The sequence below is a fragment of the Zalophus californianus genome, chromosome 15 (genome assembly GCF_009762305.2).
Source record: "Zalophus californianus isolate mZalCal1 chromosome 15, mZalCal1.pri.v2, whole genome shotgun sequence".
NCBI lineage: Eukaryota > Metazoa > Chordata > Mammalia > Carnivora > Otariidae > Zalophus > Zalophus californianus.
Window position 1 is genome coordinate 82493595 of NC_045609.1, and position 26134 is coordinate 82519728.

General features: G+C 45.9%; 1 protein-coding gene across 6 annotated transcripts in view; it reads right to left on the reverse strand.

Annotated features, from left to right (window-relative positions):
* Positions 1-26134, reverse strand: part of ADAM12 (ADAM metallopeptidase domain 12) — a 357064-nt gene that overhangs the window by 98971 nt on the left and 231959 nt on the right. For all 6 annotated transcript variants that reach the window (XM_027596330.2, XM_027596333.2, XM_027596331.2 and 3 more), the window contains 5 exons: positions 19653-19839; positions 12292-12357; positions 11136-11207; positions 6559-6728; positions 3805-3889 (listed from right to left, as the gene is read on the reverse strand). In XM_027596330.2, the coding sequence (XP_027452131.2) occupies positions 3805-3889; positions 6559-6728; positions 11136-11207; positions 12292-12357; positions 19653-19839 (580 nt within the window). The remainder of the gene's footprint in view (positions 1-3804; positions 3890-6558; positions 6729-11135; positions 11208-12291; positions 12358-19652; positions 19840-26134) is intronic.

A 26134-nucleotide genomic window follows, 5' to 3' on the forward strand; every position in this document is an offset into this window, starting at 1 on the left:
GGCCTGTGACCGAGCGTTTCTATGTCTGGCACCCGACCCCGTGCGGAGTCTCCAAACCCAGCAGATCCCTGCGGTGTGCTCCCGCGCCGCTCCTCCCGGGGGAGGGAGGGGAGTCTCCCCAGCTCTGCCCCTTGTTGGGTCCCTGCTGGAGGAGCAGTGGCCCGACTGGGCCGCAGATCACAGTTTATGGCAACCCCGAGCTGAGAGCCCACGCCTCGGCTCCGTCTGTGCAGCCGGCTTCCCCGCTCCGATCCCTGGGAGCTCTGCCGCACTCAGGCACCCCCGGTCTTTCTGTGACCCCGAGGGTCCTGAGACCGCACTGTCCCACGAGGGTTCCACCGCCCGCTTAGCCACTGGAGCGACGTCCCTCAGCGGAGCCGACTTCCAAAAGTTCCGATTTTGTGCTCCGCGGCTCTAGCACTTGCCAGAAGCGGCCGACGGAGGCCCCCTCCCCCGCCGTCTATCCTCCCGAACATCGCCTCGGATTCACTTCTCCGCACATCCTGCCTTCCAGAAAGTGGTGGCTTTTCTGTTCAAAGTGTTGTTACTATTCTTCTCTTCGATCTCCTGTTGAGTTCGTAGGTGTTCAGAATGGTTTGATCCCTATTCAGCTGAATTCCTGAGACCAGACTAAATCCAGGTCTCCTACTCCTCTGCCATCTTGCTCTGCCCCCGAGTTTGGTAAGTTCTTAACAGATTTTGGATACTAGCCCTTTATCCAATATGTCATTTGCAAATATCTAGGTTGCCTTTTAGTTTTGTTGTTTCCTTCACTGTGCCGAAGCTTTTCATCTTGATGAAGTCCCAATAGTTCATTTTTGCTTTTGTTTCCCTTGCCCCTGGAGATGTGTCAAGTAAGACATTGCTTTGGCCAAGGTCACAGCGGTTGCTGTCTCTATTCTCTAGGATTTTGATGGTTTCCTATGTCACAGTTAGGTTTTTCATCCATTTTGAATTAATTTCTGTGTATGGTGTAAGAAAGTGGTCCAGTTTCATTCTTCTGTATGTGGCTGTCCAGTTTTCCTAACACCATTTGTTGAAGACACTGTCTTTTTTTCCACTGGATATTCTTTCCTGCTTTGTCAAAGATTAGTTGACCATAGAGTTGTGACCATCGGTGGTGTTTCTGAAAAGACCTGCCCACCACAGAACAATGAAGGTACTTTATTCAAATACTGCTTTGCGCTACCCAGGAAGGAGATAAGAAGTTTTCCGAGAAACTTCCAGGAAACAGTGACACTGGGTTTTGGGGAAAGCATCATTCCTGACGCAGATAATCTTTGTGGGGCCTCTTGTAAAGGCATGATCATGAAAGATTATATAAGCTGTTGCTCGTTACAGCCGGAGCCGCCTCTCTCCCTAGCCCTGAGTCTCAGAAGAGAACAGCACATCAAGGGACCAAGGTATTCTTAGAATAGATGAAATTCCTAATAAATTACTTTGTTTAGATTTTACAGTTTCCTGTTGTAGGAAGCTTCACAAATTTGTTTCAGGAAATCAATTCTCAAGAATAACACAGGTTGGCAAAGAGAATGTGGAGGGCTGAATTTAGCATGCTTTGGCACAAAATTCAAGGACTTCGTCCTTTAAAAATTATTCTTTATTTGATTCTTTTGTATCACTGAATATCTTGGGTTTGTTTTCAATTGCCAAGTTGTTTTACATTCTTCACGGATAAGTGATTATGAACAGAATACCTGGCAAGACACCCTGATCAACAGTTTACATTTGTAATAAGAAAAAAAAAAAACCCTGCTTCTTTATTTATGGCATAATCCCCAAACCAAGGCTGTTCTAGTCCAGTTAGATACAAGGGCATAGCTTTAAATTGCTAAAGCAAAGATTTGTTCCATCTTAAGAAAACAGAGAACCAGTAGAGGAACTCATCTTTTCAATTTGATTGGATTCCTGCTTCCTTGCTACACGATTTCCTTCCTCTTAGACTTGTGAGTCCTTGAATGGGGCATGGTCACATGGAACAACCATGAATTTAATTTTAGAGACATAATAGGAGAAAGTTCATCTAGAAGTTTTAGGTCTGGTCAAGAGATTGATCTGATTTATCTCTTGAATTTTATAGAATTAAAGGGGCTGTAGGCTTTTGTCCTACTTGATGCTTCCCTCATATGTGGAGTAAACAAAGGAGGTGTCTAACTGCTGCCAAGTTGGTCAGACATATTTCCTGTTGATTGACTTTGGTCTTGACTTGATTACCACTGCAGTACACATATTTGCTTGTTTTCCTGCATTTGTTTTCATCCGTTTAAAAAAAACAGGCTTTTCTGTATACTTTTAAAGAAGGAATCTTGATCAAGTGCTTGTATGGAAACGGAATGAGGGATACAAGCTGAAGAAAGCCACTTACTATGATCAGAATGGTTATAAAAATGTTTAAACACTCCAAACAGAAGAACCTGCCATACTTATAAGGAGTTTAGTTTCGGCTCTAAAAAATATTTACACCCATTTTAAGTGGCAAAGTCAGTAGCAACTGACCATGGAACCATGAAACAGAAAATTATTCCCTCTTAAAATTTTACAGGCTGCTCTGTAAAAATACAGTTGGGATCTGACTTGAAATTAACCTGGCACCAACAAAACCAATCTTTCCAATGACTTTCATAGTGGGGATCACATACAGGGCTCAGAGGTCCAAAGAAAACCAGAGGGTAGCTCGCTCAAGCCAGAAATCCAGAGTGGGTGCTGTCCTCCCAAATGGCTACTGCAGCTTGTATGTTTAGTGCATGTTTATATGAATTACCAACACTTATTGGAGAAGAGGAAATCGTTTGTTGTGTATATTCACTAAGAAGATTAGGTCGGACACTATGTGGAAGGAAAATAATAGCAGAACGTTACTCCTTTTGCTCCTTAATACAATGGGGTATTCAGAAATGTTCTGTTTGAAAAAAAATGTGGAGGAAATCATGGTTTCCTAGAAGGGCAACGTTCTGTTTGTTTAATGGAGATGTCAGAGTAGTCTCTGAGAATACTCCCTTGTCTGAGGGCTGGTACAAAGGGGACACTGCATTTTCAGAGCAGGGACGGTGCCAGCATGAGGTGAAACCTTTTCTTTAATTAACTGATGGAATGGAGCAGGAGTCCCCTGTTGGGCAGTGTATCAAAGCTATTTCCCTCTTAAGTTCGTAAGAAACAAGTCCCAGATATTCTTCCAATTTCGTTCCCTTTATAAACATGTAGAGCCCCAAAATGACAAAATTATCCTTATGAAGCAATAAACCTAGGTATGTGCCTTCCAAGATTAACGTTATTATGAAGACAAATTGGACACCAGCTAGGAGGTAGATCAAGCATCTGCAGTGGTAAATAGTCAAAAACCCAAGATTTTTGGCTGTTGGACCTGGAGGCAGAACCATCAGAAAATCATTCTGGTAGTAATGTTTGGCGAGACCACAGTTCATCTAAGAAACTGACTGATGAGGGGTAACCCCAGTGCCCTGGTTCATCTCAATGCTGGGGGCGGATCCTGGATTGGAATGCTTTGATCAAAATCCCAGTTGAAACTTTTTCTCCATAAAAGGGGCAGACTGGCTTCCACTGAGTTATTTTTACACACTCACCTTACCTGTGTACGACTTGATGTGGTTTTCTTTATAAACAGTCCCTAATATATTATGGGATACAGAAGACCATAAATAGAGCTAGAGAAAGGTAGAATTACATATAAGAAGCATGAAAGAAAATGGCCTAATTTTACAAAGTCCGATAAAAGTAGAGCTGTCTGGAGAAATGCAGGGAAATGGGTGGAACATGGCCATCAGCAACTCGGTGCCCTTGACTTACCATGACGATCCCTCCCGACTGCTCTGCGGTGCACATGCTCATGATTGGTGCCATGCCAATGGTGGTCCCTTGGAAATAAACCCCACTGGGAAAAAAAAAAAAAAAAAAAAAACTTTCTTAAGTTAATATAGAATGAGGACATTTCCTAACATTTGAAATTCTTTTGGCCATTCTTGCATTCCAACAAGAAGAGCAAGCGTACATGCAAAAATGAAGAGAGCCACGTGGGGTGTGTTTACAGGTGATTTGTGTCCTTAGTTCCTCTCAGATGTATTTTGCATTGTGGTCCCATAATCCTTTCAGATTTTTTTTTGCAAGACTCAGACCATGACCAGTCATGACCTCTGTACTTATGAGTGGTATCCTGCCTATTTCCTACGGATTGGAGGGTGCTGCTCCTTTGAAACATCTGCTGATGGAAGTGCTGGGAAGGGTCACAGAGAATCCCTGGTAACTAAATGAAATGCACGTGGTGGTTTACTAGACTTTCTGTTGCAGCTGAATTTTGTTTTCCTGTGTAACATTACAATTAGGCCAGAAACCCAAACTCTTTCAAGTGTCTTGCTAAATTAGCTGGCAAAAATGAAGTCGGCAGAAAAATGACTGATCCTCTGGAACCAGTGCAGGATAAGCACCCACCCCAGGAGGATGCCTCTGCACCCCGGGAGGAAGGTTCCGGTAGGGGATGTTGTGGCTTAGGTGCAGGCTTTCCCCTATGTGGATTCTTAACCTGATCAATGAGTCTAATGATGTGAAGCCCTGTTTAATGCAAGTGATGTAAATTTGACCCTCATGCATTAAAAATTAAACATTGTTCGTATTTGTTGAATCTCCTTTAAGGGAATCTCCTTTAAATGACTTACTCATGTTATCTTGGCCATGTACCTACATAGATTATATATATGCTGTTTGAAAAGTTAGTTATTTTGACAGTGTTCAACTGAACAAAAGGGAGTAAGTATATATAAAACCTTATCTGTGTATATATGCATATATATCAATCCATCCATTCCATCCTGTCAAACTCACATGTACAGTAGTTGGGGTTACACATTTTATATTTGCATCTATATAGACCATTTTAACAGATATAATTATATATGTATATAAAGTTATATAAGAGGCTAATTTACTTCCACATGTTCAAGTTGGACAGACTCCATTTGGGAAAAAACAATAAGACAAAACATTCTGACTCAAAATATCTAAAATGTACTTTGAGTAGTTCAGGATTAATCAATGCATAAAATATGAGGCAACCCCAAATATCCAAGGCAGGGAAGAAAACCAAACAACCCTGTGAAAATAGCCAAAGTAAATTATCAGGGAATGCCAGCAGCCTTAGTTCATATGTAGACATTTTCTAAAGTGAGGATGGGGTTAGAATGGTTTTTAACTTTCTATAACTTTTTAAAAGATTTTATTTATTTATTTGATAGAGAGAGCACATACACAAACAGGGGGAGGGGCAGAGGGAGAGAGAGAAGCAGACTCTCTGCTGAGCAGGGAGCGGGCTCCATCCCAGGCTCCTGAGATCATGGCCTGAGCCAACAGCAGATGCTTAACTGACTGAGCCACCCAGGCGTGCCCCACCTTTCTATAAATTTTTAAGAAACTAGATATAATTTTCCAAAGAAAAAAGTCTCTGACCCCGAATCTTTCAATTCAGTGAAATGAGCTACATGAGAACATAAGACTAAGAGCATAAACTGTTTAAGGGTCTTAATAAAAAGTTTGTCACTTGGGGAAAATCTACTCCTTACCAATTTAGCTTATGATAAGAATTTTTCTCTTTTATTTAATTATTTAATTAATTAATTTATTTATCTTAAAGATTTTATTTATTTATTTGAGAGAGAGAGAATGAGAGACAGAGAGCACGAGAGGGAAGAGGGTCAGAGGGAGAAGCAGACTCCCTGCCGAGCAGGGAGCCCGATGTGGGACTCGATCCCGGGACTCCGGGATCATGACCTGAGCCGGAGGCAGTCGCTTAACCAACTGAGCCACCCAGGCGCCCAAGAGTTTTTTTCTTTTAAATATAAAGGTGTTTGAATATCTTCCCAATATGTTATAGCTGCGCTTTCCCTCATTTTATTATCTTCATGACACAGTGCTATTGTTGCCTTCTCCCAGAGGACCGGGGACTCCCGAGAGCAGGGAGGCTTATAGTGCTGGCCATCGTTATGTTCAAAGCACCTAAAACATAGTTGCTTCCTGACTGGTGCTCAATACACACTGACTGAAAGAATGCAGACTGCTAGGGTCCTCTGATCTAGAAAACCAGAGTCACAGCGAAACAGGAGGAGGAATGAACATTTCCTTTCTCCAGGCATCTGGCAATAATCATCCTAATGCATCATCTTCACATCTTGCATAAACATTTTTCACTAGTAGTGAAAGAAAATGAGCTTTTTTTTTTTAAATAGCCTACTCGGGACAATTTTGTATCAAGACAAAGATTAGAAAAATTTGCATAGAGGAAAATGTTCAGGTGATGGAAAAAGAAAATAAGACATCTCTTAGAGGGACAGGTTTCCTCGGGAGTTCAAAGGGAGACTTTCCCAATAGACCCCCAGTTCCGTCAGGATGGCGCGTGTTCCCCACTGATGTGGGCTGGGAAACAGCCCTGTACAAGTCAGTGTGGTCTGCAGAGAGGTGTGCAGCTTTGGTGACTGCCAGGTGAAGCTAAGAAGGAGAAGGGGCTGCTGAGGTCGCTCTTTCTTTAAGCAAAGGAGAGACAGTGAACCCCCATACCTGATAAGCTGGGCATTGTCATGCGATTTGCGGGGCAGAAGCTTCATCTTTCTCCAATCCAGAAATTCATGGAGGCTTGTGAACGGGTCCTGACTTATAGAGCATTTGTCGATGTCATTCCACACCTCCACGCCCACCAGCACTATCCGAATGTTCAGTGGTCTGTAAAACTGACGAAGACAGGCACCCTCTGGGGATCACATTCATGAGAGCTTATAATGCAGAGTAGAACATATTTGCATGTTTTGAACTTCACTGACACAGGTGAGAAAAATATCTCTGTGCTCCCTTGTTCCTGTGGCATTAGAATTTAAGAAATATTTGCAGTGTCTGATGCAAAGTGATGTGTTAACTGGGTTTCCATTGTTGTTGACTGGTTAGACACCGAAGTTAATAGGCTTTTTGATGTCTGCCCTTATTTGTAGGGAAGCACACATTTCACATGGTTCACTGGTGTTTTAAAATGTGCATATAGATGTGTACTATCTCTAAAGTAGTTACATTATACCCAAAGACTGCCAGTTAATAACTACTGCAGGAAAAACAATGAGGGAATTAGGATCTTTCACTCTGCCAAGGACAATAATTTGTTTCTTTAAAGCAAAATGTTCTACCTAGGAGTTACTGAAAATGAATTTGTATTAATTTTTCAGCAAAGACTCAGACTTGGCTGATGCTATCACGTTACGTTGCTTATAATCAACCTAGAAGGTTTTAATTAAATGCACAAATCAATATCTTTCAGAATAATAAAGGCATACGCAGAACCCTTCTTCTGGAACTTAAATAAGCATTTTCCTCACAGCCAGAAGTTAGCTCACCAGCGGCATCATGGGAAGGATCTTCTAAAGGAAGTTCCTCTTTTATAGGCTTGTGAAATCAAGCTTCAGGTATACTACCAAAGCATCTTCTCACTGCCATTCTGTCTCCTATCTTTATATACTCCTGACTTCAACCTACAACCCTTTCTCCACAAGCAGATCATCCTGGGGCAGAAGTAGGAAGAGCAGCTCTTCTAATGGCTGAGGGATAGTCTAGTCCGGGACAAGATGATTGGTCAGAGCAGAGGGAGGAACTACCCATTGCCTCCAAATACCCTGCTGCCCGCCATGTGCATTATGACAAGGAGGTGGCTCTGTGCTCAGGGCCCAGGGGGTAAGGACATGGGATCACCTGGCTGGCTATAAAATCTTCCAGTGCCCATGATGGGTGAGGCGGTACACAATGGGCAGTGGGAAAGTCCTCACTTTCTGATACTCCAGGTAGCCAAGGAGAAAGATGTGGCTGATGGTAGCAGCCAAAGTCAAGCTCCAGATGTGAGCAGGTCCCATTTTTATGCTACACGCATCTGGGTCAATAAGTAACAAAAGTCACAGAGGCTCCTGATTGGATGGTTAAGCCCCATTCCAATGTGGTGAGTTAGTGGGCAACACACTCCCCAAGTCTCAGCATCTGACCCCTGTCCTGACCCACAGGAGGCAGGCTCATCGCTTTCCCTGCTGATCTCCCCTCAGTATCTGCTGAGCATTAGGTTAGCCCAAGAGTATGACTGGAACGCACACTACATCACAGAACGTAAGCTGGCTCAGCGGTCCCACTGGGCTTCAGGCAGATAACAATTACAGGCATTACATTAATAAGTTAATGACACAATTCTCTGACCTAAATGCTGCCCAACAGCTTTTTAATCAAGAATTGCTTGGTCTGTCGTGTGGACTTGCAAGCTCCCAGCGCAGGCTTCCCGGGCAGAATGAGGTTCCTGGACTCTTCTGGAACTCTGACTGCCCATGTCTGGCCACTGCCCTTTGACCAGGAGACCACACTTCCCACTGTGTTAGGCACAGAGGTAACAGTGATCAGGAGGCAGAAACGTTGGAGCTCCAGTGCCGATGTCCACACCAGCTCACCAAGCCATAACCTCAGAGCCAGATGCCCCATGCAGGCTTCATGTTGTCATCTGTGAAGGGGGCACTGAGTTTGCCTCCAACAAGGGTTCTATGGAAGGGGTAACTAAGGTCTGTACAGCACGGTCCCTCAGAGCTGGCTTTGGTGCTTGCCAACCAAGGGGCTTTTCATGAAATGATGGGTTATAATTTCCGTCTGTTAGCTCACTTGGGTCACATCCTTGCAACAGACTTCACACGTCAGTATGTAATGCACGCTCCTTCCGCTCCCAACTGGTGCCACTGAACAACGGTCCCGCCAGCTACTCCGGCTGAGTCATCAGACGTGACCCCTGTCCTGCCCGTTGGGGGCCTTCTTCCAGGCTGTGGATGGCTGATAACAATAACCACAGCGGACCCTCAGTGAGCCTCTCCTACACCAAGGCATGGTGCCGAGGACTTGCCACGCTGCAGCTCTGTTAGTCTGCACCCCAGTCCAATGAGGCTGAGAACTAGCATTATTCCCATTTTGTCCTCAGGGACGCTGAGCTATGGAGGGATCAGGCAACCGCTCGAGGCATGACTGGCGTGGCTGGGATGTGGATGCAGGCAGCCCGGCCTCAGCACCCAGGTCTTAAACCACTAAGTAGCACAGCCCCTCCTGTGCAAGTGCTCAGACTCCTTGCCAAGAGGACCCGCTGTGACCCCAGGCCCAGAGAGAAGCTGGACAGGAGCCTGGCAGCTGCCTGTCTGTCCATGCACCCCAGAACATGGGGGTGTGCAGCCCGAGAGCTGTGGCATCGATTCACCCATGAACACAGTGGCAACAGGCATTTGCTTGGCTCTTACTGTATGCTAGGCTTGGCACTGGCCAAGGATTAGGATGCCCTTGCCCTTGGCTCCCAAATGCTCAGAGGTCAGCAAGAGGCTCAAGGCTGGGGACACTGAGCCCTTGTAACAGTTCACTCCAACAGAGTGAACTACCAAGAAAGGGTGCAAACAGGAAGTTCATGGGGTGCTGTGCTGAGGGCTCAAGGAAGCCTTTCTGGAAGAAGTGGATCTGAAAAAAAATGGGTGGGAGCAAAGAGAAGACCTGGTGGGGTCCAACATGAGAACTTGCACCCTTCAGGCAACCAGCTCAGGAGAGGAGGAAAGAAGACTCCCACAAGCAGGAAAACACCCGAAGAAATTAAATGCACAGAAGATGAGCCCTTTCAGAAGTAGGTCACGAGGGTCTGCGCCAGCAAATCTGCCGCTGGTGCTAACTTCTTAATGGATACGAAGCGGGACAGGTAGGAGGTGAAAGGTTAAAGAGGCAAAGCTTGGGTGATCACACACCTCCACTGCTCCACCCTGCAGGTGACTCAGGACCTGGGGAGCGCCTCTTAGTTCCTAGACACAGGCTTTACCTCCAGCTATGGGCATCAGACCTGCTTTCCGTGTTTTACTTACAGGGGGAATTTCCTGGATGCTTCAGAATGTCACTTTTGTACTCAATGACTTCCTGGTCTTTCAGTCTGGAATGTCCTTCTCCCTCTTCCCTTCAGGCCAACCCAGCCAGCCAAGCAGGTATTAATTTAGAATGGCCAAGGAAAGCCAAGATTTCTGCAAATGAGGAAGTTGCCACTGGAACCATCATTGTTTTGGGGCCGAGACATGCCCACTTGGAAAGGGGCAAAGCTGAACTTTTGAACACCTGCCAGAGCCCAGGGCTCATCATCAGTTAGCAGACTTGGATGCACAGAGCATCTGGAGGAGCCTGGGTACCCCCAGCACAGTCTTCAGGGTCTGCCTGGGGTGGCCGCATATGTGTGCTCAGCAATTCAGCTCTCTCCCGGCCAGAAACACAAGAACAGCCAGGCTGGCAAACTCCATGGAGTCTGTCAGGTCTTTTCTGAGGTATGTGGTTCTTTAATTACCAGGGCGAGTTATTAACAACCCACTGATTGCCAAGGTACCCGGGCAGCAATGCCTTTGAAAGCTTCCAGGTGACTCCAACGTGCGGGCAAGTGTGAGAGCCTTCAGCCCCAGACAGCCTGATAGCTCTGTTCTGCAGGTGTGCTGCAGAAGGGCAGGTGCTCCGACAGCTTCACCCTCTTCTTGTGAAGAGGTAACGTAAAGAGTGTTGCTGAGCTGCTACTCCCAGACCAGACTTCTGGGGTTTCCTGCAGGTCTGGATCACCTTTGCCAAGGGTGAGCTCCCAATCTCCTCATTCTTGGTGAGCAATTTTCCAACAGCTGACGGGACCGATTTCCGGGTCTCAGGACCGTGGACCCGTGTGTGTCACTTATAAATGACAGCCTGCCCTCAGGGGGACTGTGGACAGAACCCAGGGAGACCTGGGAAAAAGCCCCCTTGGAAGTTCTCCGGAGGGTCAGATGCATCCTATTGGGGTTCTGGCTCTAACTGGGGAACCTGAGACCCTCTCACACTGAAACTCTGGCCAGAAGAGAGCCTGGAGGGAGATGTAGCCCAAGGCCACCGCAGTCCAGACAGCGTGCGTGGGTTGGCCTCTCCCGGAGCTGCTCCAAACCGGGAATTCTGCGCTCAGAGGAAAGGGGAAGTCCGTGTTCCAGCCCAGCACCAGAACCTGGTCTCCCTGCCAAGTCAGCCGAGGTGTGTTCCATTCCCTCCACCTCATTTCTAAACATTTACATGCTTTGAGTGATTTAATTATCCGAAAAAGAACTTACCTTGTCAACGTGATTAGCGATCTCTATTAATCGCTGCTTAACTTTTTCCAGATCTTTTCCTTGCCTCTGAAACTTAATAATTTTAAATGTCAGCATTAATAACGGCAAGAATATCAATCACATCTCATCTTCCCAGCTCCTGGAAACGTGAAGTCTTGAGCTCCACAAACCACCCGGGACCCTCCACGGTTTGTAGTGAAACAAATTCCCATCCTGACGAGTAATTTCCCTGTCTGGGGACTTTCTGAAACTCCCTGAAATTTGCCCAAGCCAAGTGCTCAGAAGACAGTAACTTCTGTGATTTTTCCAGCCTCATAAATGATGGAGGCCATGACATGTTTTGGCAGAGAAAACAGACAAAGAGAAGGCAGTCCAAAGCCATTTTTCATATCATCAACTTGATTTTAACTTCCTCAGAAATTTCCTTTATATTTGTTTCTAAAAATTAAACAGCAAAAGTAATAGGAGCTCATGGCACCAAGTCAAACAGCACAGAGAAGGGAGAAACATTAATGAGCCCGCCTTCTCCCCTCTAATCTGACCGTCCTGCATGGGAACTGTTCTCTGAGCAACTGTCAAGCTGGTTTCATTCATAGGTGTCAGGAGGGTGAGTTCACGAGAAAAGGTCACCTAATTCATAACATGGAGTGGAGGCAAGGAATGAACGCAGAGAAGATCATCTAAAAACAGGGAATTGGAAACTAATTAAAGAGAAAACTAACCTAGCATCAAAGCAGATTTCAGAAGGTAGGGTTTTTCTGCTATGTGTCCGCACGCAGCCTGGATTCTTCGATTCATTTTGGGTCAGGACGTATCAGACAATTTTACATGAAACTTTCCCCCCAAATGTGTCAATACGTTCTAAAGCCATCTGCCACTTCCCCCAAATAATTCCTTTTGGAGAGCTTAGCTACAGAGTAGATCTGCTTTTCCTGCAGTCCTGGCTTTTTATTTTGTAATATCAAATACATTTGCAATATTTTATGCTCTCTAATACCAGAAAACCACTTTTTTTCAGTGGGTTGTTTACAATGCTTTTAAGGGTTCATAGAAAATGAAGTTAATCAGAGCAAGTAATAACTTGCTAAATATTTTCTTTTCCGTATTTTTTTTTTTTTTTAACCCACTGTACCAAGAAGTTTGAAAAAGTTCTTACCTCCCGGTTGTCTGCTACGATAACCAGCTCTACGTACTTGGTCATCTTGAGGGTGTCTCTTTTATGCTGCCAAAAGTAAACATGGATTTAATTTCTTTTCACACCTCTCCAGGGCTTCCAGAAGACTGTCTGTGTCTCTGGACCCAAGCACTTTGCCTAAGGGGAGACTATCCTCACCACCACCACCAGCAGCCCCACCTCTGTTCCCTCTAGACGTTCACTTCCAACCCCAATGACCTCTGTCAAACCTTCTCCACATGGGTGACCGGTTTCCCTTTCCATATGGGAAATCCTTAAAGAGGAATCCTGCCTGCTGAATCGCCGACCGTGGGATCAGAACGAGTCCAGATCATTATAAATGAAACATGCACATACACAAGCAAAACCAAAGCATTATCTGGAACAGGAGCAGGCTGATGGGCTGCATGTAGCACAGAGGAAGATCCCTACAGAAGGTGATGGAATTCAGTGTCTTAAGTGTGTTGCTTTCCCCTTTACGGTCGAGTGTTGGGATAAAAGAAAAGTGAAAGAGAATATATTTTGAGGCAGAACTGCATGATCCTTCTGGGGGAACACTAAGTAGTCCTCTTCAGGCGGCTTATTTCTTGTGGCTGAAAAATCTAGTTAGAAGCAAAGGACAATAGTGGTCTGGAGAACAGGGAACAGCCAAGCTGATACGTGGAACAGAGTCAGGCGAAGAGGAGGTGCTAGGAGTAAAACCACAAAGAAACAAAAGAGAATAGAAAGAAACAGTGTCAAGAAAAAATAAAAAGACTAAACTATATGCCACTGAGCAGGGGACTGAGGGGAGGAGTGAAATAGTTGAGAGGAATAAGGAAACGGTACATCAAGGGGTAGGGACGGAGAAGATGCAGAACTCCCTCTGAAATAAAGGCAGCCTCTGAAGTGGGTTACATTTTAATCAAGTTTCCTCAAAAAACATTTGCACTCTTCCATGAATTACTGGGAGAATCCCAAAGGCATTTTTAGGAGAAAAAGAGCAATTCATGGAGGGTGGTCTCAAAAAGCAAACATTAAAAACGAAAAACAAAGCCTTCTGTTTCTGCAATAAAACGCTGTTGGAGGAAACGGGGGCTGAGGTGGGCTTGGTCCTTGCAGCCGATGGGCTGGTTTCCGCGTTAGAGACACTGCTCCACGTATAAAACTCTCACGCTCTAACCACGCTTTCAGACAAAAGCAAAAATGACCGAGGCATGCTTTGAATCAGCTTTCCAGTCACATAATCCTGAGGGAAACATCTTTTATAAGACAAATCCCCATCAGTCCGGGATCTTCCAAACAGATTTTTACAAGAAAAATGTTTGTATCATAGCAGTGTTCCTGCTCGCCGCCCAGCTGTGCTGATTCATGAATTTAGGGATCCCTCAAGAAATCTGGAAACCTTATGGAGAAGGGAAAAATAAAGCACCAGGAAAGGTATAATTTCTCATACTTTTACAATGTTACAAGAAAAAAAAAAGTCAAGGTTGGTGACTACGTGCGACAGGCGTGCTTCCTGGTGATAACTATGTACTCATAAAGGAAAAAAGATCAACCCCAGTGGTACCCACCGGTGTCCCCAGAACAAGCCACCTTTGGAGGGGTGAAGATCTTGCCCCTTTTCCTTCTCGAGGTGTGAAAGAAGCAGATGGCTCTCTCTGTCCCCCGCCCCACAACTTCCCGATTAACCACGAACAGATTCAGCTAATCATACTAAAGAGCATAGAGCTCTGTGACAGAAAAAAACCTAATTAATATCCCTTTGAAAACCCCACAGAAAGGGCCTTGGCTCTTTAGATGTTTACACCTTTCAGACCACGAAGGGTGAAATAAATGACCGGGGGATTTTTCCAAGTGGCCTTGGATCATCATTTAGAAAATACACAATTCCAGATAATGAAAACAAACACATGAACACAATTTTCCTGTCTCTGCAGTTTTCAGAGAAGTCCAAATTTTCTCATGAATTCAGAGAAATGCAAGCTCAGAGAGAAGCCTAACCACATAATAATAAAAAGCCATGGGGGAGGGGCCAGCTCATGGCCACGAACATTCATTCTTCCATCATCGGCACACAGAGAGGCTTAAATTACCTCCACATGACTTCGACCTATCTGGGCTGTCCGGTTAAAAAAAAACCTCATATTTAAAATTTTTGATATGAAGAGCAACATTTGAAACTGGTGGCTTGATTGAATTTTCATTTTTTGGGTTATAAACAAAAGCCCTTCCCCAAACAGATAGGAACGTTAGCCTCTGAGAATGGCCCAAGAGTCTCCGTTCCAAGGTGGAGACCGAGGCGTTCTCTGAGTCTTGTTCAAGAGGGAACCAGTTCCTGGGCCTCCCGAAGTCATCACAGCCAAGTTCCCAGAGACAGAATATCCCCTGACATGCTGCAACAAGAACTCTGGCACGGGGGACTTAACCCAACCCAACTCAAGTCAGAAAAGCAAGTTAAGATGAGGGTTTCAATAAACGCTTATCATACCTCCTCCCTCATCTGGGCCAGACTATGTGTCTATCATTTACTCACCCCACAAATATCTACTGTCACTCTCTCTGTGACTCGGCACTAGGTCGAGTGCTGGGGATAGAGGGATGGACAAGAAACCCAAGGTCCCAGGCTCATGAGGCTCGCACTCTGGGAGGGGTTAGGAGACAGGGTGACAATAAAGAATCAATGAAAAAAATCTTAGCCTGTAAAAGGGGCAAAACAATAGACATAAACAGCGTTCTGCAAGGAGGATAAAGATGGGGGTGTGTGACGAAGACAGCTACGACCCGAGGATGAGAAGTAGGTATGTGTGCGGGGAACAGTGTTCAGATAGATGGAATAGTCACAGCAGAAGTTCTGAGGCTGGGAGACCATGGAGAGTCGTGGCAACAGGCAGCATGGCTACATGGTCTAGAGCGGGAGGGAGGAGTGTGCATGAGCCTCGGACGGGGCAAGGAGGCTGAAGGATCATCTAGTGACCTGAGAGCACCAGGGAGCCCCTGCACGGGAGCTTTTAAAAATAGCACTCTGGCCGCTGGGAGAATGGATTATGGGAAGATAGTAGCAGAAGCCAGGAGTGCAGGTGATTGCTGGTGACAGTTTGAGACATGAACCATGGAGATCGGCAAAGGGATTCCATTTGGGTGTGATGCAACCATCAACAAAAGAACAATAACAATGAAGCCAGGGCCCACGTTTCCGTGGGTGGCAAGATTAGCAAATTAAATAAATCCAAAGTTTGGTTTGATCTTCCTCTGAGTGAAAAAGCGTTGTTGTTTGCTCACAAGAGGCTCAGTGCCTGGACTCTGAGGCCACTTTATGAATATTTATGAGCTGAGCCCCGGTCCCTACTTTGCCAGGTCTTCTCCACCATCCTGACACTGGCTTGTGTGGGCGTGTGAAGCACACTGATCACACCTGCGTGGGATACAGCCCCTGGGGCCTGGCTGATGCTTGGGCTGCACAAGCAACCCGAAAGAGACAGCTGGAGGAAGGGGCTCCGTCTGACAGAATGAACGTTAATGGGGACAAATGCAAAATACTGAAGTTGAGTCCACAAAGCCAGTGGCACCAGGGAGATCTGTTGTTTATTTATCCAGAATCTTAATGGACTTAAGTCTCAATAGGAATCCACACCTGGAGATTTTGGAGCCTCAGCTCACATGGAGGGAGGCTCAGAGCTCAGGGCCAAAGAGGCCATCACTCTGCCTCTGTTGTCTACCAGCAAGATCTAGGAAGGAGCAACCAAGGCAGTGAGAACGGTTGATACGGTCTCTCAGAGGAGGTGTGGACGGCAGATGATTATGTCAGAGAGGTGTTCGGTAGGCCTGCTATAATTAGCGGGGTCACATGGCTGTGGCCAGTTCCCGATGTTCAGCGCTCAGGCTCTGCACCACCATTACGTGTCTTCTACCAAACAGGAGGGGCTGCCTAGAAATCAAAAGCCGTAGACCGGCCCATTTCAGAACAGCTATGGGGGCGCCTGGGTGGCTCAGCTGGTTAAGCGACTGCCTTCGGCTCAGGTCATGATCCTGGAGTCCCCGGATTGAGTCCCACATTGGGCTCCCTGCTCAGCAGGGAGTCTGCTTCTCCCTCTGACCCTCTTCCCTCTCGTGCTCTCTATCTCTCATTCTCTCTCTCTCAAATAAATAAAATCTTAAAAAAAAAAAAAAAAGAACAGCTACGTTTGAGGACACACAACGGTGTCCCCTGACCAGCTCAGCAGCCTGAGCCCACATGGCCTCCTACAGGAAGTACTGCCTTTCACATTTGACTCATAATCACCCACACTAACGGAGGGGAGCGATAGCACAGATGATCCCCAGAGAAAGGATGATTCAAACATAATTCACATTTGCCTTTGGAACGCATTATGTGATTTTTCTCCCGTAGCAGATTTCCCAAGCCTTCGCCTATAGCTGGCTCAGGCCAGTGTTAGAATTAGTCTGCGTTCTCGCCTGGCTCCTGGATGGAGAGGGAAGGAGTGTGGTGAGTCGCAGGGCAGCAGAGTGGCTGGGGCTCCGCGGGCCGGACTCGGGGAACCTGCAGAGGCGGGATTGGACTACAAAGCCATATGACTGCAGGCACCCTTCCAGAGCGACTTGGGTTCTCACTAAAATCTAACGTAGAGCCTTGTAAAAATGGCAAACAATAGCTCAAGCCTGTATTATTGCCCGTGCATACCCCGAGTGCTGATTTATTCCTGCTACTCTGTGAAGGGAAACGCAAATATCTGCAGAAAAATCTCAGCCTGCAAACCAGTCTTTGCACTGGTTAACACTTAGCGGGGGCAGAAGAAGCTCGTGGAAGGCCGGTATGGCTGCCTCATTGCATAAACAAGAGGAGCTAGCTGCAGTTCCACTGATTTTTTTTTTTTTTTTGAGTATAAAATCAGGTGGTGGGAGTGAGCAGGTAAGCTGCACATAACGTGAACATGTCTCTTTCATGTTCACTGGAGACACTACCCCAAACCACATGGTCTCCAATTCCAATCCCCAAGTCGTTGCCTTACTCGAAAATTACGTTTTGTATCATTTTCATTATGTAGATGTACTTTATGTCATATTTCCTCTTCCACTAAAACAATCACAACTATTTCTAGAGAAAAATGTTGAGGGCGGAGCTGTTGCCTTCCTTTTTTTAAAGGTTCGTTTGCACTGCAATGTGCATTATTAACAAAACAACATTGTTATTCACGTTTTGCTCTCTCCTCTACAAGTCAGAATGACTGGAAATTACGGTGCCAAGCACAGTTCTAGAGAGCCAGAAGCTTAGTTAAAGAACTAAAATATGGCTGGCAAGTAGAGACCGAGCCCGTACTTCTACATGAAATGGCAAACGTATTTGGATGTCATTTAAACTGTCACGTTACGAATCTCACAACATGGGTAACGTGTATTCAACAAGGTGCTCAAAGCAAACGCGCCTTAAAAACAAAATGCCAATGTTCTCCTTGTTTATGACTGGAAAAACTACAGCTTAATCACTTCTTCTCAGAGGTCTGGAATTGAAGGCAAGAGAGTATTTCAAGAGTAAAATAAACATGCCCTGGGACCACAGAGGCGGGTCTTTGTGATTCCAACTCTTCAATCTGTCACTCTAAAATGGGGGGGATGGGGGTGAAAGGCAGGATGGAAACTCTTTGGAGCTGCTGTTCACTGCGGGTGTGTGGGGGGGATTTTTCAAGCTCTGCTCCCTGGGTCTCCCCTCCTGAGTATCAGTGTCAAGGTGGGTCACCGTCCCAGATGGGGGTTCTTCCTCTTCCGTGTGATGGGGAAGGGCAAAGAGGTGGCAAGCCCCTGCCATAGAAAATCTTGTGAGCATAATAAGAAGTAGAGGACAATAGGGTCACAGAGGCAGAACACCAGATCAAGAAGAATGAACGAAATGAAAACGAGGGTTAGAGGAACACAATTCACAGGTGTGAGGGAAATTTTACAAATGAGAAGAAATCATTTAGGATCACGTTTCCCGTTGGAACTCAGAATAAAAATGATGAGGAATGAACAAAGAGGAATAATATATATGCAGTGTTGAATGTTAAGCAGCGGAACACTCCAAGTCAGGAAAGAGAAAATGTGCTGTCTTTTAAGTGGAACCTTGAAGAACATGTCCCTAGACCCCCCAATGTTAGCACAGCTGACATCGTATCTGTGAAATCCTGATTTCTTGTCAACAGAGGAACAGGAAAGCCAGAGATAAAAATCAGGAAATTGTTGGGAATTTCCTATCTGGTTGTACTCACTGAAAGTTAGGGCCCCCAGCCAAATGTGGCTACCCTTACTCCTTTTGAAGAGTGTTCTGCTGCAGGGCGCCTGGGTGGCTCAGTCGTTAAGCGTCTGCCTTCGGCTCAGGTCATGGTCCCAGGGTCCTGGGATCGAGCCCCGCATCGGGCTCCCTGCTCGGCGGGAAACCTGCTTCTTTCGCTCCCTCTGCCCCTCCCCCACTCATGCTCGCTCTCTCTCTCTCTCTCTCTCTCTCTCACTTTCTCTCTCAAATAAATAAAATCATTAAAAAAACAAAAGAGTGTTCTGCTGCGGCCTGTGGTGCCCACATAATACTGGACATAAAAGGGTCAGGCAGCCATCTGGGGTGGAGGTTTCATGATATTGCACCAGAGGGTATTGGGGCCCCTGTGTTTCCGCCTGCTTAGCAGGGAGGGAGCTCTGTGGCCCCGACTCCATCAGGTAATGATTCTTCCCACTTTGAAGCAGAAGGAGAGACCTTTGATGAGCAGAGCCAGGAGCAGGTGGCCAGAAAACACAGGAGTGCTTGGACCATCTCGGGAAGGAAGGAAGGACAGGCATGGGCAGCATGGACCGGGGTAAGCAACACTCCTTAGCCACACTGCATGGCCAACAATCTGTTCACCTCTGCACAGGCATGCAGGCATATACTGGGGATGCTATGCAAATCAGAACAAAAACCCTAACTGTAAAACAGACTTGCCAATGAAGAAGGCTCCATATTGTCTTTCTCCTCCTGAGGAAGGAGAGCTGCCCAAAGGTAGGTGAGGGTCCATTCTCGTCTTATTTATCATCATGGGTGCAGTGGTGGGGTGCAACCCTGGGTCTAGGCCCACAGTAGCTTTTCACTGACGACATAATGAATGGTAATTTTCTGGCCTCTGAGTCAGACTTTACCCAGTGTAGGTTAATGAATCTGAGGCCGACATTTGCCAAACAATGATGGAGGTTTCAGTATTTGGTGATGCTCTGCATACATGGTAGCAACCACTCGATAAACTGGGGGACTCCAACCTCAGACACAACAACCAGATGGCAAAATTGCTCCAGATGCACTAGCCCTGGGCGCTCCTGGCTACAGTCCCCACTCCCCAGATTCATGACCTTGATCTCCCCCCTACCCTTCTTGCCCACATCTGGGAGGGGGGCAGGAGCCTGTTCCCTGCAGCGAGCGCAGACGTGCTGTACTGTGATTCACAGGATCCCCAGGTGCCCTTCAGGTTCTCCACCGGGAAGAGCTTGTATGTGTTCGTTTCATTTTTCATTGGTTCCAAGATATAGGTGTTATTTTCAAATGTAATAAGTCCCCTGTTGAAAAAGAAATAAGAAAAAATATATAATCTTAAGGGTAGTTTCTTGTTTATGGCCAAGGCTCTGTTCTTAACGAGAGAAGAAATACAAGGAGAAAAGCCAACTTATTTATAGTCTCAGGTTTTAATTGGGAAGGACATTTCTGAGCCATACGTTTGCATGGATTCATCTTGCAAATGTTTTGGAAAACAAGTCTGGGAAATGCTTTGTCTCAAATATTTTATGGTAAAGAATAGACTGTGTTTAGCCTCTATTTTTTTTTAATTTTGATTTATAATTTTTTTACTTCTCTAAGATATATTTCTGGGAAAAAGAGTTGAGAGATGTTTCATCTGCTTAGAAAGTAACTCTATCTGAATTAGCAGATGTGATTCAGAAGGGAAATCTTTTTCTTTAAAGGAAAATTCTTGCTTGTGAATTATTCAGCCCGATCAGCTATGTTTCCTAAATATTTGAAAGCATTCTGATATCAGGTTGAGTATAAACTTACACTTATTTATGGGAGCTGTGAATAAAGGAAGCAATGTAGATGCACAAAGCATTAGAATGGCTTCTTGAAGGCTGAGCTCTGCCCCCTGTTCTAACTTGGTTAAAGGTGGATCGCTCCTCACAGGAGCCAAGACCACTGGGAGACATCCCAGCCCTGAGGCTGGCAAGGTGGCCTTCAGAGTCTGGCAGTCTGGGTGTAAGGTCCAGCTGTGTGACCTTGACCTCTTTGAACCTTGGTTTCCTTACCTGGAAAATGAGATAATAATACCTAGTTCTCAGGGCTGCTATGTCATCCAGTTAAAACTTTTAGCCCTGTGGAGGCCATAAGTCAGTGCTTAAATGGTAGTTGTCCTCTTTGTTATTAACAAGGGCAGGTCCATGGATTAGGCTTCTGTTAACATGTTACTCCAAATTCCAAATTCCTGACAATTTCAGGAAGGTCTTGTGCTTTGATAACACATCTGCCCACATAGTGGCCATTCATGACTCCCTGATATGAAATACAGCAGTAATATGATAAATATACTTCTGGGAATGACAGTAAGAAAGAAAGAAACCTTTGAAGTAACCAAATTTGGGAATAAAAGTATGAATTCTTTAAAAAAAAAAAACAGACAAATATGCTAAACATTCCACCTTGCAGAGACAGACGGTGGCCTCAGGCCTCGGACCACAGTGCATGTCTGACCTTCTGGTGCAGGACAGGCTGGGTTCCGCTTCCCAGAAATGAGCAGCGCTAACCTAGGGGTGTCAGCTTCCTTCAAGTGATAGGGAACATTGGCCAAATGATGGTTTTTGTTTCTCTTTTCCAGTGTGGGACAGGAAAGTGCTTTAATTTAAAAGGCTCTTCTTGATATTGAAAGAAGGATTTTCTTTGGAGAAAGGGCAATTTGAGTAATAGGAAACTGGCAGCTTTAAGACTTCCCACGCAATAATGGAAGCTTCTAGTGACTTCCATTCTTTAGCAAGGCAACCACAATCTCTCCACTAGAGAAATGCATCATATTTTCGTGTGAGATTTATTGCACTGTAAACAGACATGTTGAACATAGTGAACCTTAAGCTTTCTTGAGACATGAGTGCTTTTATACTCTCCTCTGAAAAATTCACATGTATGTATATCTGCAGTATTTTGCAGATAACGTCAGGAGATTCAGGACTATGGATGAGGTCCATGGGCTCCAGTTTTAGGGCAGAAGTTCTAACACATACTTTATATTGCCTCAACCCAAGGATTTGAGTATGCCTTCATCCTTAAGAAATAGCTAAAAAAGTTGGTTGCTCCATTGGTTTTCTTCAGAAAATCTGAGGCTTTTTCCAAAAGATGGACCCTGTGAAATGTTCTTTTGTCATTCATTATTGCTTATTTCAGTCATTCACTCATGCTATGCTTATCGTTCCAAATTTAGCATATGTGCTGCAGAAGCAAGAACCATCCTATGCTTATTGATGGCCCATTTGTAGGTGAATATTTAGTCACTCTTAGATTTTAAAAGAATGATGGAATTTCATTACTCAGATAGTATGGAAGGAAGAGGTTTGAATGAGTTGTATACGTATTTTGAACACAACTGGTGAATAAATACTCGCTACTCAATTCATTGTTATTCAACTGGTTTACTCCACCAGTCCTATGTACTGAAGTTATAGACTAAGGAAAAGAGAAAGATCATGCCCGGGATGCCCGTGCCCCAGCTCATGTCTTTGTGTGGCTCCAGTAGATCGTACAGACATGACTGTGGCCATCAATTCTGTTGGGGTGGCTTGTATCTCCTCTTAAAAAGTTCTCTATGAAACAAAACTTAGATTTCTAAGTTTGGAATGGGTAATGGGATTTTTGTTTATTAAAGTTGATTTTAAATAGCCTAAATTAAGAAAGAGTACTTAAAAATGATAGGCCAGGGGAATGCAGAAGACAAACACACTTGGACGGAAAATACGGATTTGCTAAAAAACTGACTTTCCTGCCCTAAAACAAAGATGATACCAACATTTCATTTGATACTGCAACATCTTCTATTTTGCGTTAGGGTTAAGTAAGCTGGACACTCACAGTAAAACATGTCACCAAGTTCTAATCATGAGAAACAAATTACTGAAAAAGTTTTTCTACTTAATGGAAAATTTTTAGAAATTGTTACTTAGTCATAAAAATGTTCTCATATCTCCTTTTTATCTTATAAGTCATCCAAAGGCCAGATGTTGAGAAACTGGGGTGAAGGCTTTCCCTTTGCTCTAAACAATTGGCAGCCTGTAATACAGCTTAATTAAATAATTGCTTTGGACTGTCGTGGGTATAATTAATCATTTAGCCCTAGAGATTGCTGGAAACAACAGTGGACACAAAATTCAAGGATTCAGGGTTTCTGAGATGTAAAAATTTGATGTTCTCACAGCCCTTGTTGGCCCCAAGCTAGATAAGCGAGTGTAATTTATGCTGAATGTTAAAGATGTTTGGTTGTAAACTTGGAGTTGGAAGTGTCTCGGAATATGGAATTTAAATCCAGCAGACTTTGAGGTTGTGGTTCTTTCCCCTTGCCAGAGTGGGGCAGAAAAATGAAGACCTCAGCTACCTTTTCTAGGGGGAGAGTAGGGGGAGAGTAGTAGGGAGAGTAGGAGAGTAGGAGGCAGAGCTGGGACCTGTGTGCCCAAGCCCTTTCAACCCTTCCGCTCTCCTGTCTCCCTCTAGGGCTCTTTTGAGCATGGGCTGGGGCCCTGGACAAGGATGAGCATGATGGAGGAGAAAAAAAGCCAGAGAAAATTGGCAGCCTTACTTTAAATCTTAAAATCTTGTTGTTTTTCCTTCAATAGAAACTTAGAGGGATCTATTAACATTTTAAATTGACTTTGTTAGCTTTCAAAGTGAAAACTCAGGAGGCCTGTATTTCCTTGAGATAAGTTTTTGTTTTTCTCAAAATTCAGTTTTTAATCTCCAAAGCAACGGTGCATCAGGCAATAACACGGCTTGATGTTGTTGTTCTTATTATGATTTTTCTTACCACTCCCAGGCAAGCAGGAGAGTGGCACGGATTTTGACTACCTGTAATAATGTAATGATTAGAATATATGAATTATCTGGACTAGCTCCATGTTCAATTGCTAATTGAATTTTCTTGGAAAAAAGACTTTTGGTCTCAATATCAGGCTGCCAATCATAAGTTAGAAATGTGGTTGGCATGAAATTTAATTTCAGCTCTTTCCTAGGGAGCCCATGGGTAAAAGCAATACCCCACCTCACCTACGCTGGATACAGTGATCACGGCAATATTAGTGAACGTGCAAGCACTGGAGGGCTTGCTCTCAACAAGTAATTTCCATGGGAACCACTCATGTATGATCAAGACAAATTTGCATTGTCCCCTACTACATGTGAAGCCCTAGGCGGGCTCTGGTAGAACCCACAAAGACATCTCCCCCATGGTTCCTGTTTCAAATGTAATCATATCGGGGTTTGGGAGGCATATGACAAAAGAGGTAAAATGTTAGACTATTATAAAAGATTTTAATAGTAGTTGTGAGTGGCACATCAATAATAATACTAGCAGCTAGGATTTATGAAGACACCACCCCCCTGAGCCAGGCTCCTTTTAAAAAAGAACAGTTTATCGAGAAATGATCCAACATACCACTAAGTTCACTCCTTAAGCAGGTAATTCAATGATTTTTAGTACATTCAGTGAGGTGTGCAAACATTGCCACTTACTCTAGAACAATTTCATCACCCCCCCAAAAAAAAACCATCTCCCCATTATCAGTCACTCCATAGGCTCTCCTGCCCCATGAGCCTGGCTTCTGAATCCTCTATTTTCTCTGATATTTACGGCGATCCTTTTAGAGCAGGTATCATGAGCCCCTTTTACGAACAGGAAGCTAATGCTAAGAGCCCAAGGTCGCTGTGGTGGGTAGAATAGTGTTGCCCAAAAGGATATGTCTGACTCCCAACCCTGGTACCTTCAAATGGAACCCTTGGAAAAAGGGTCTTTGCAGATGGGGTTTTGTGAAGGATCTCAAGATGAGCTCCTCCTGGATTGACCGTGGGCCCTAAATTCAACGACACATGCCCGTAGAGAAAAAGGAGAAGACAGAGACATGTGGGGAGGCGTGGAGGTGGCAGCAGAAACCAGCGACGGGGTGACCAGCCAGGGCAGGCCAACGGTGGCCAGTAGCCACCAGGAGTCAGGAGCGAGGCATGGGGTGCATCCCCCCTCCAACGCCGCGGACTCCGTAACTTCAGACTCCTGGCCCTGAGAACCGTGAGAGAATACACTTCTGTGGCTTTCAGCCCCCAAGCGTGTGGTGGCTTGTTATGGTGGCTCTCGGACACTCACACAGTCACCCAGCTGGTCAGCGGCACAGCCAGGACGCCCCCAGTGGACCCGGCCCCCGAGCTGTTCCCTCGTCCGTGGCCACGCTGGACGGGCGGCCCTCTCTCCTCGGGCACCAAGGACTCCTTTGAGGAGGGCACAGCTGAGTTCCAAATGCAAAGGCTACCCACAGGCTGGGTGGTCAGCCCGGTGCCCACCGAGGGAGGGTCATCCACTGCCCGTGGGAAACGGGGGGCCCTGAGGGGAGTTTTGGCGGATGGGAGGAACTTGGAGGGTGGGGAGCATGGAGGCCAGGTGAATGGCCTTGAAGGAGCAAAAGCTGGGAAGAGAGAAAGGTCAGGGTGTGCAAACACCACATACACGAGGGTGTGGGCGGATGGACTGTGGGGGCCGCAGAAGGAAGGGGGGGCACAGGATTTGGGCTTTGTTCTCTGCTTCCATCCTTCACCTTGGCTTTGGCCTTGGCTGCACTGTGGCCTCACCACACACGGTTCCACACCCTCCGAGCTCATGCTTCAAACTCCCCGGCCGAGGGGCCTCTGTTCTTGCTGTCCCCTCTTTCCTCGGCCTTTCCCCTTCTCCACCCCGGGAGCCTCTACAAATCCACAGGCTCCTTTCGTGTAACCAGGGGTGTCCAGCCCTCTGGCTTGTGGGACACAGGCTGCTCGCAGGCCACGGCCGTGTTCCGTTCCTCGGTGTTCCCACCCAACGGCCTGCCACTGTTCCTGCCGCTGCGCCTGGGCTCCAACGACCTTCTGGGCCGATGCATAAGCTGCAAGATTCCGCTCAGCCGACCTTCAGGATGGCCCGGCATCCGGGTCCCTTCCGTGGTTCCTCCGGCGCTGTGTGCACACGCACTCGCTCGCTACACGGGCCGCCCTCAGCATCGGGCTGCTTTCCACACCCGGGGGGGGGGGGGGGTTTCCCCATTTGTTCTGGTTTTGCTGGCCCGGCGCCGGGACTGGCATGGTCAGTGGGGCATCGGGACAGGAATAGGTGGCCCGCGAACAGCTGTGGGCACGCACGTGGGAGGGAGTGAGAGGCTCTGACTTGGAGGCCATAGGAGCCATGTGGCTTTGCCTGCGGAGGGGTGGCAGGACTTCTGTTATGATCAAGTCCTGTTTTTGAAACATGACCTTCTGGAATGTGCAAGATGACTGTGAAGGGAAGGGTGGAGGCAGGAAGCACGGGTGGGAGGCAATTAAACAATCTTGGAGCAAAGGTTGATCCAGGGTGGTGACGGGGAAATATGAACAAGAAACACTTTACGTGGAAGCCTGTAGGGGCTGGAGCAGGAGAGGGGTCATCAAAGGTCACCAGGAGCCAAGCTTAGGAGCCAGAGATGCGCTAGACCTTTAATGGAGAAGAGGTAGGAGGGGAGCCCATCGGACGGGCCGAGGAGTTTAGATTCGGACGTTCTGGCATTTTGGGGGAGAGCTGACACTTGACCTTGGGCGACCTTCAGGATAGACAGCAGT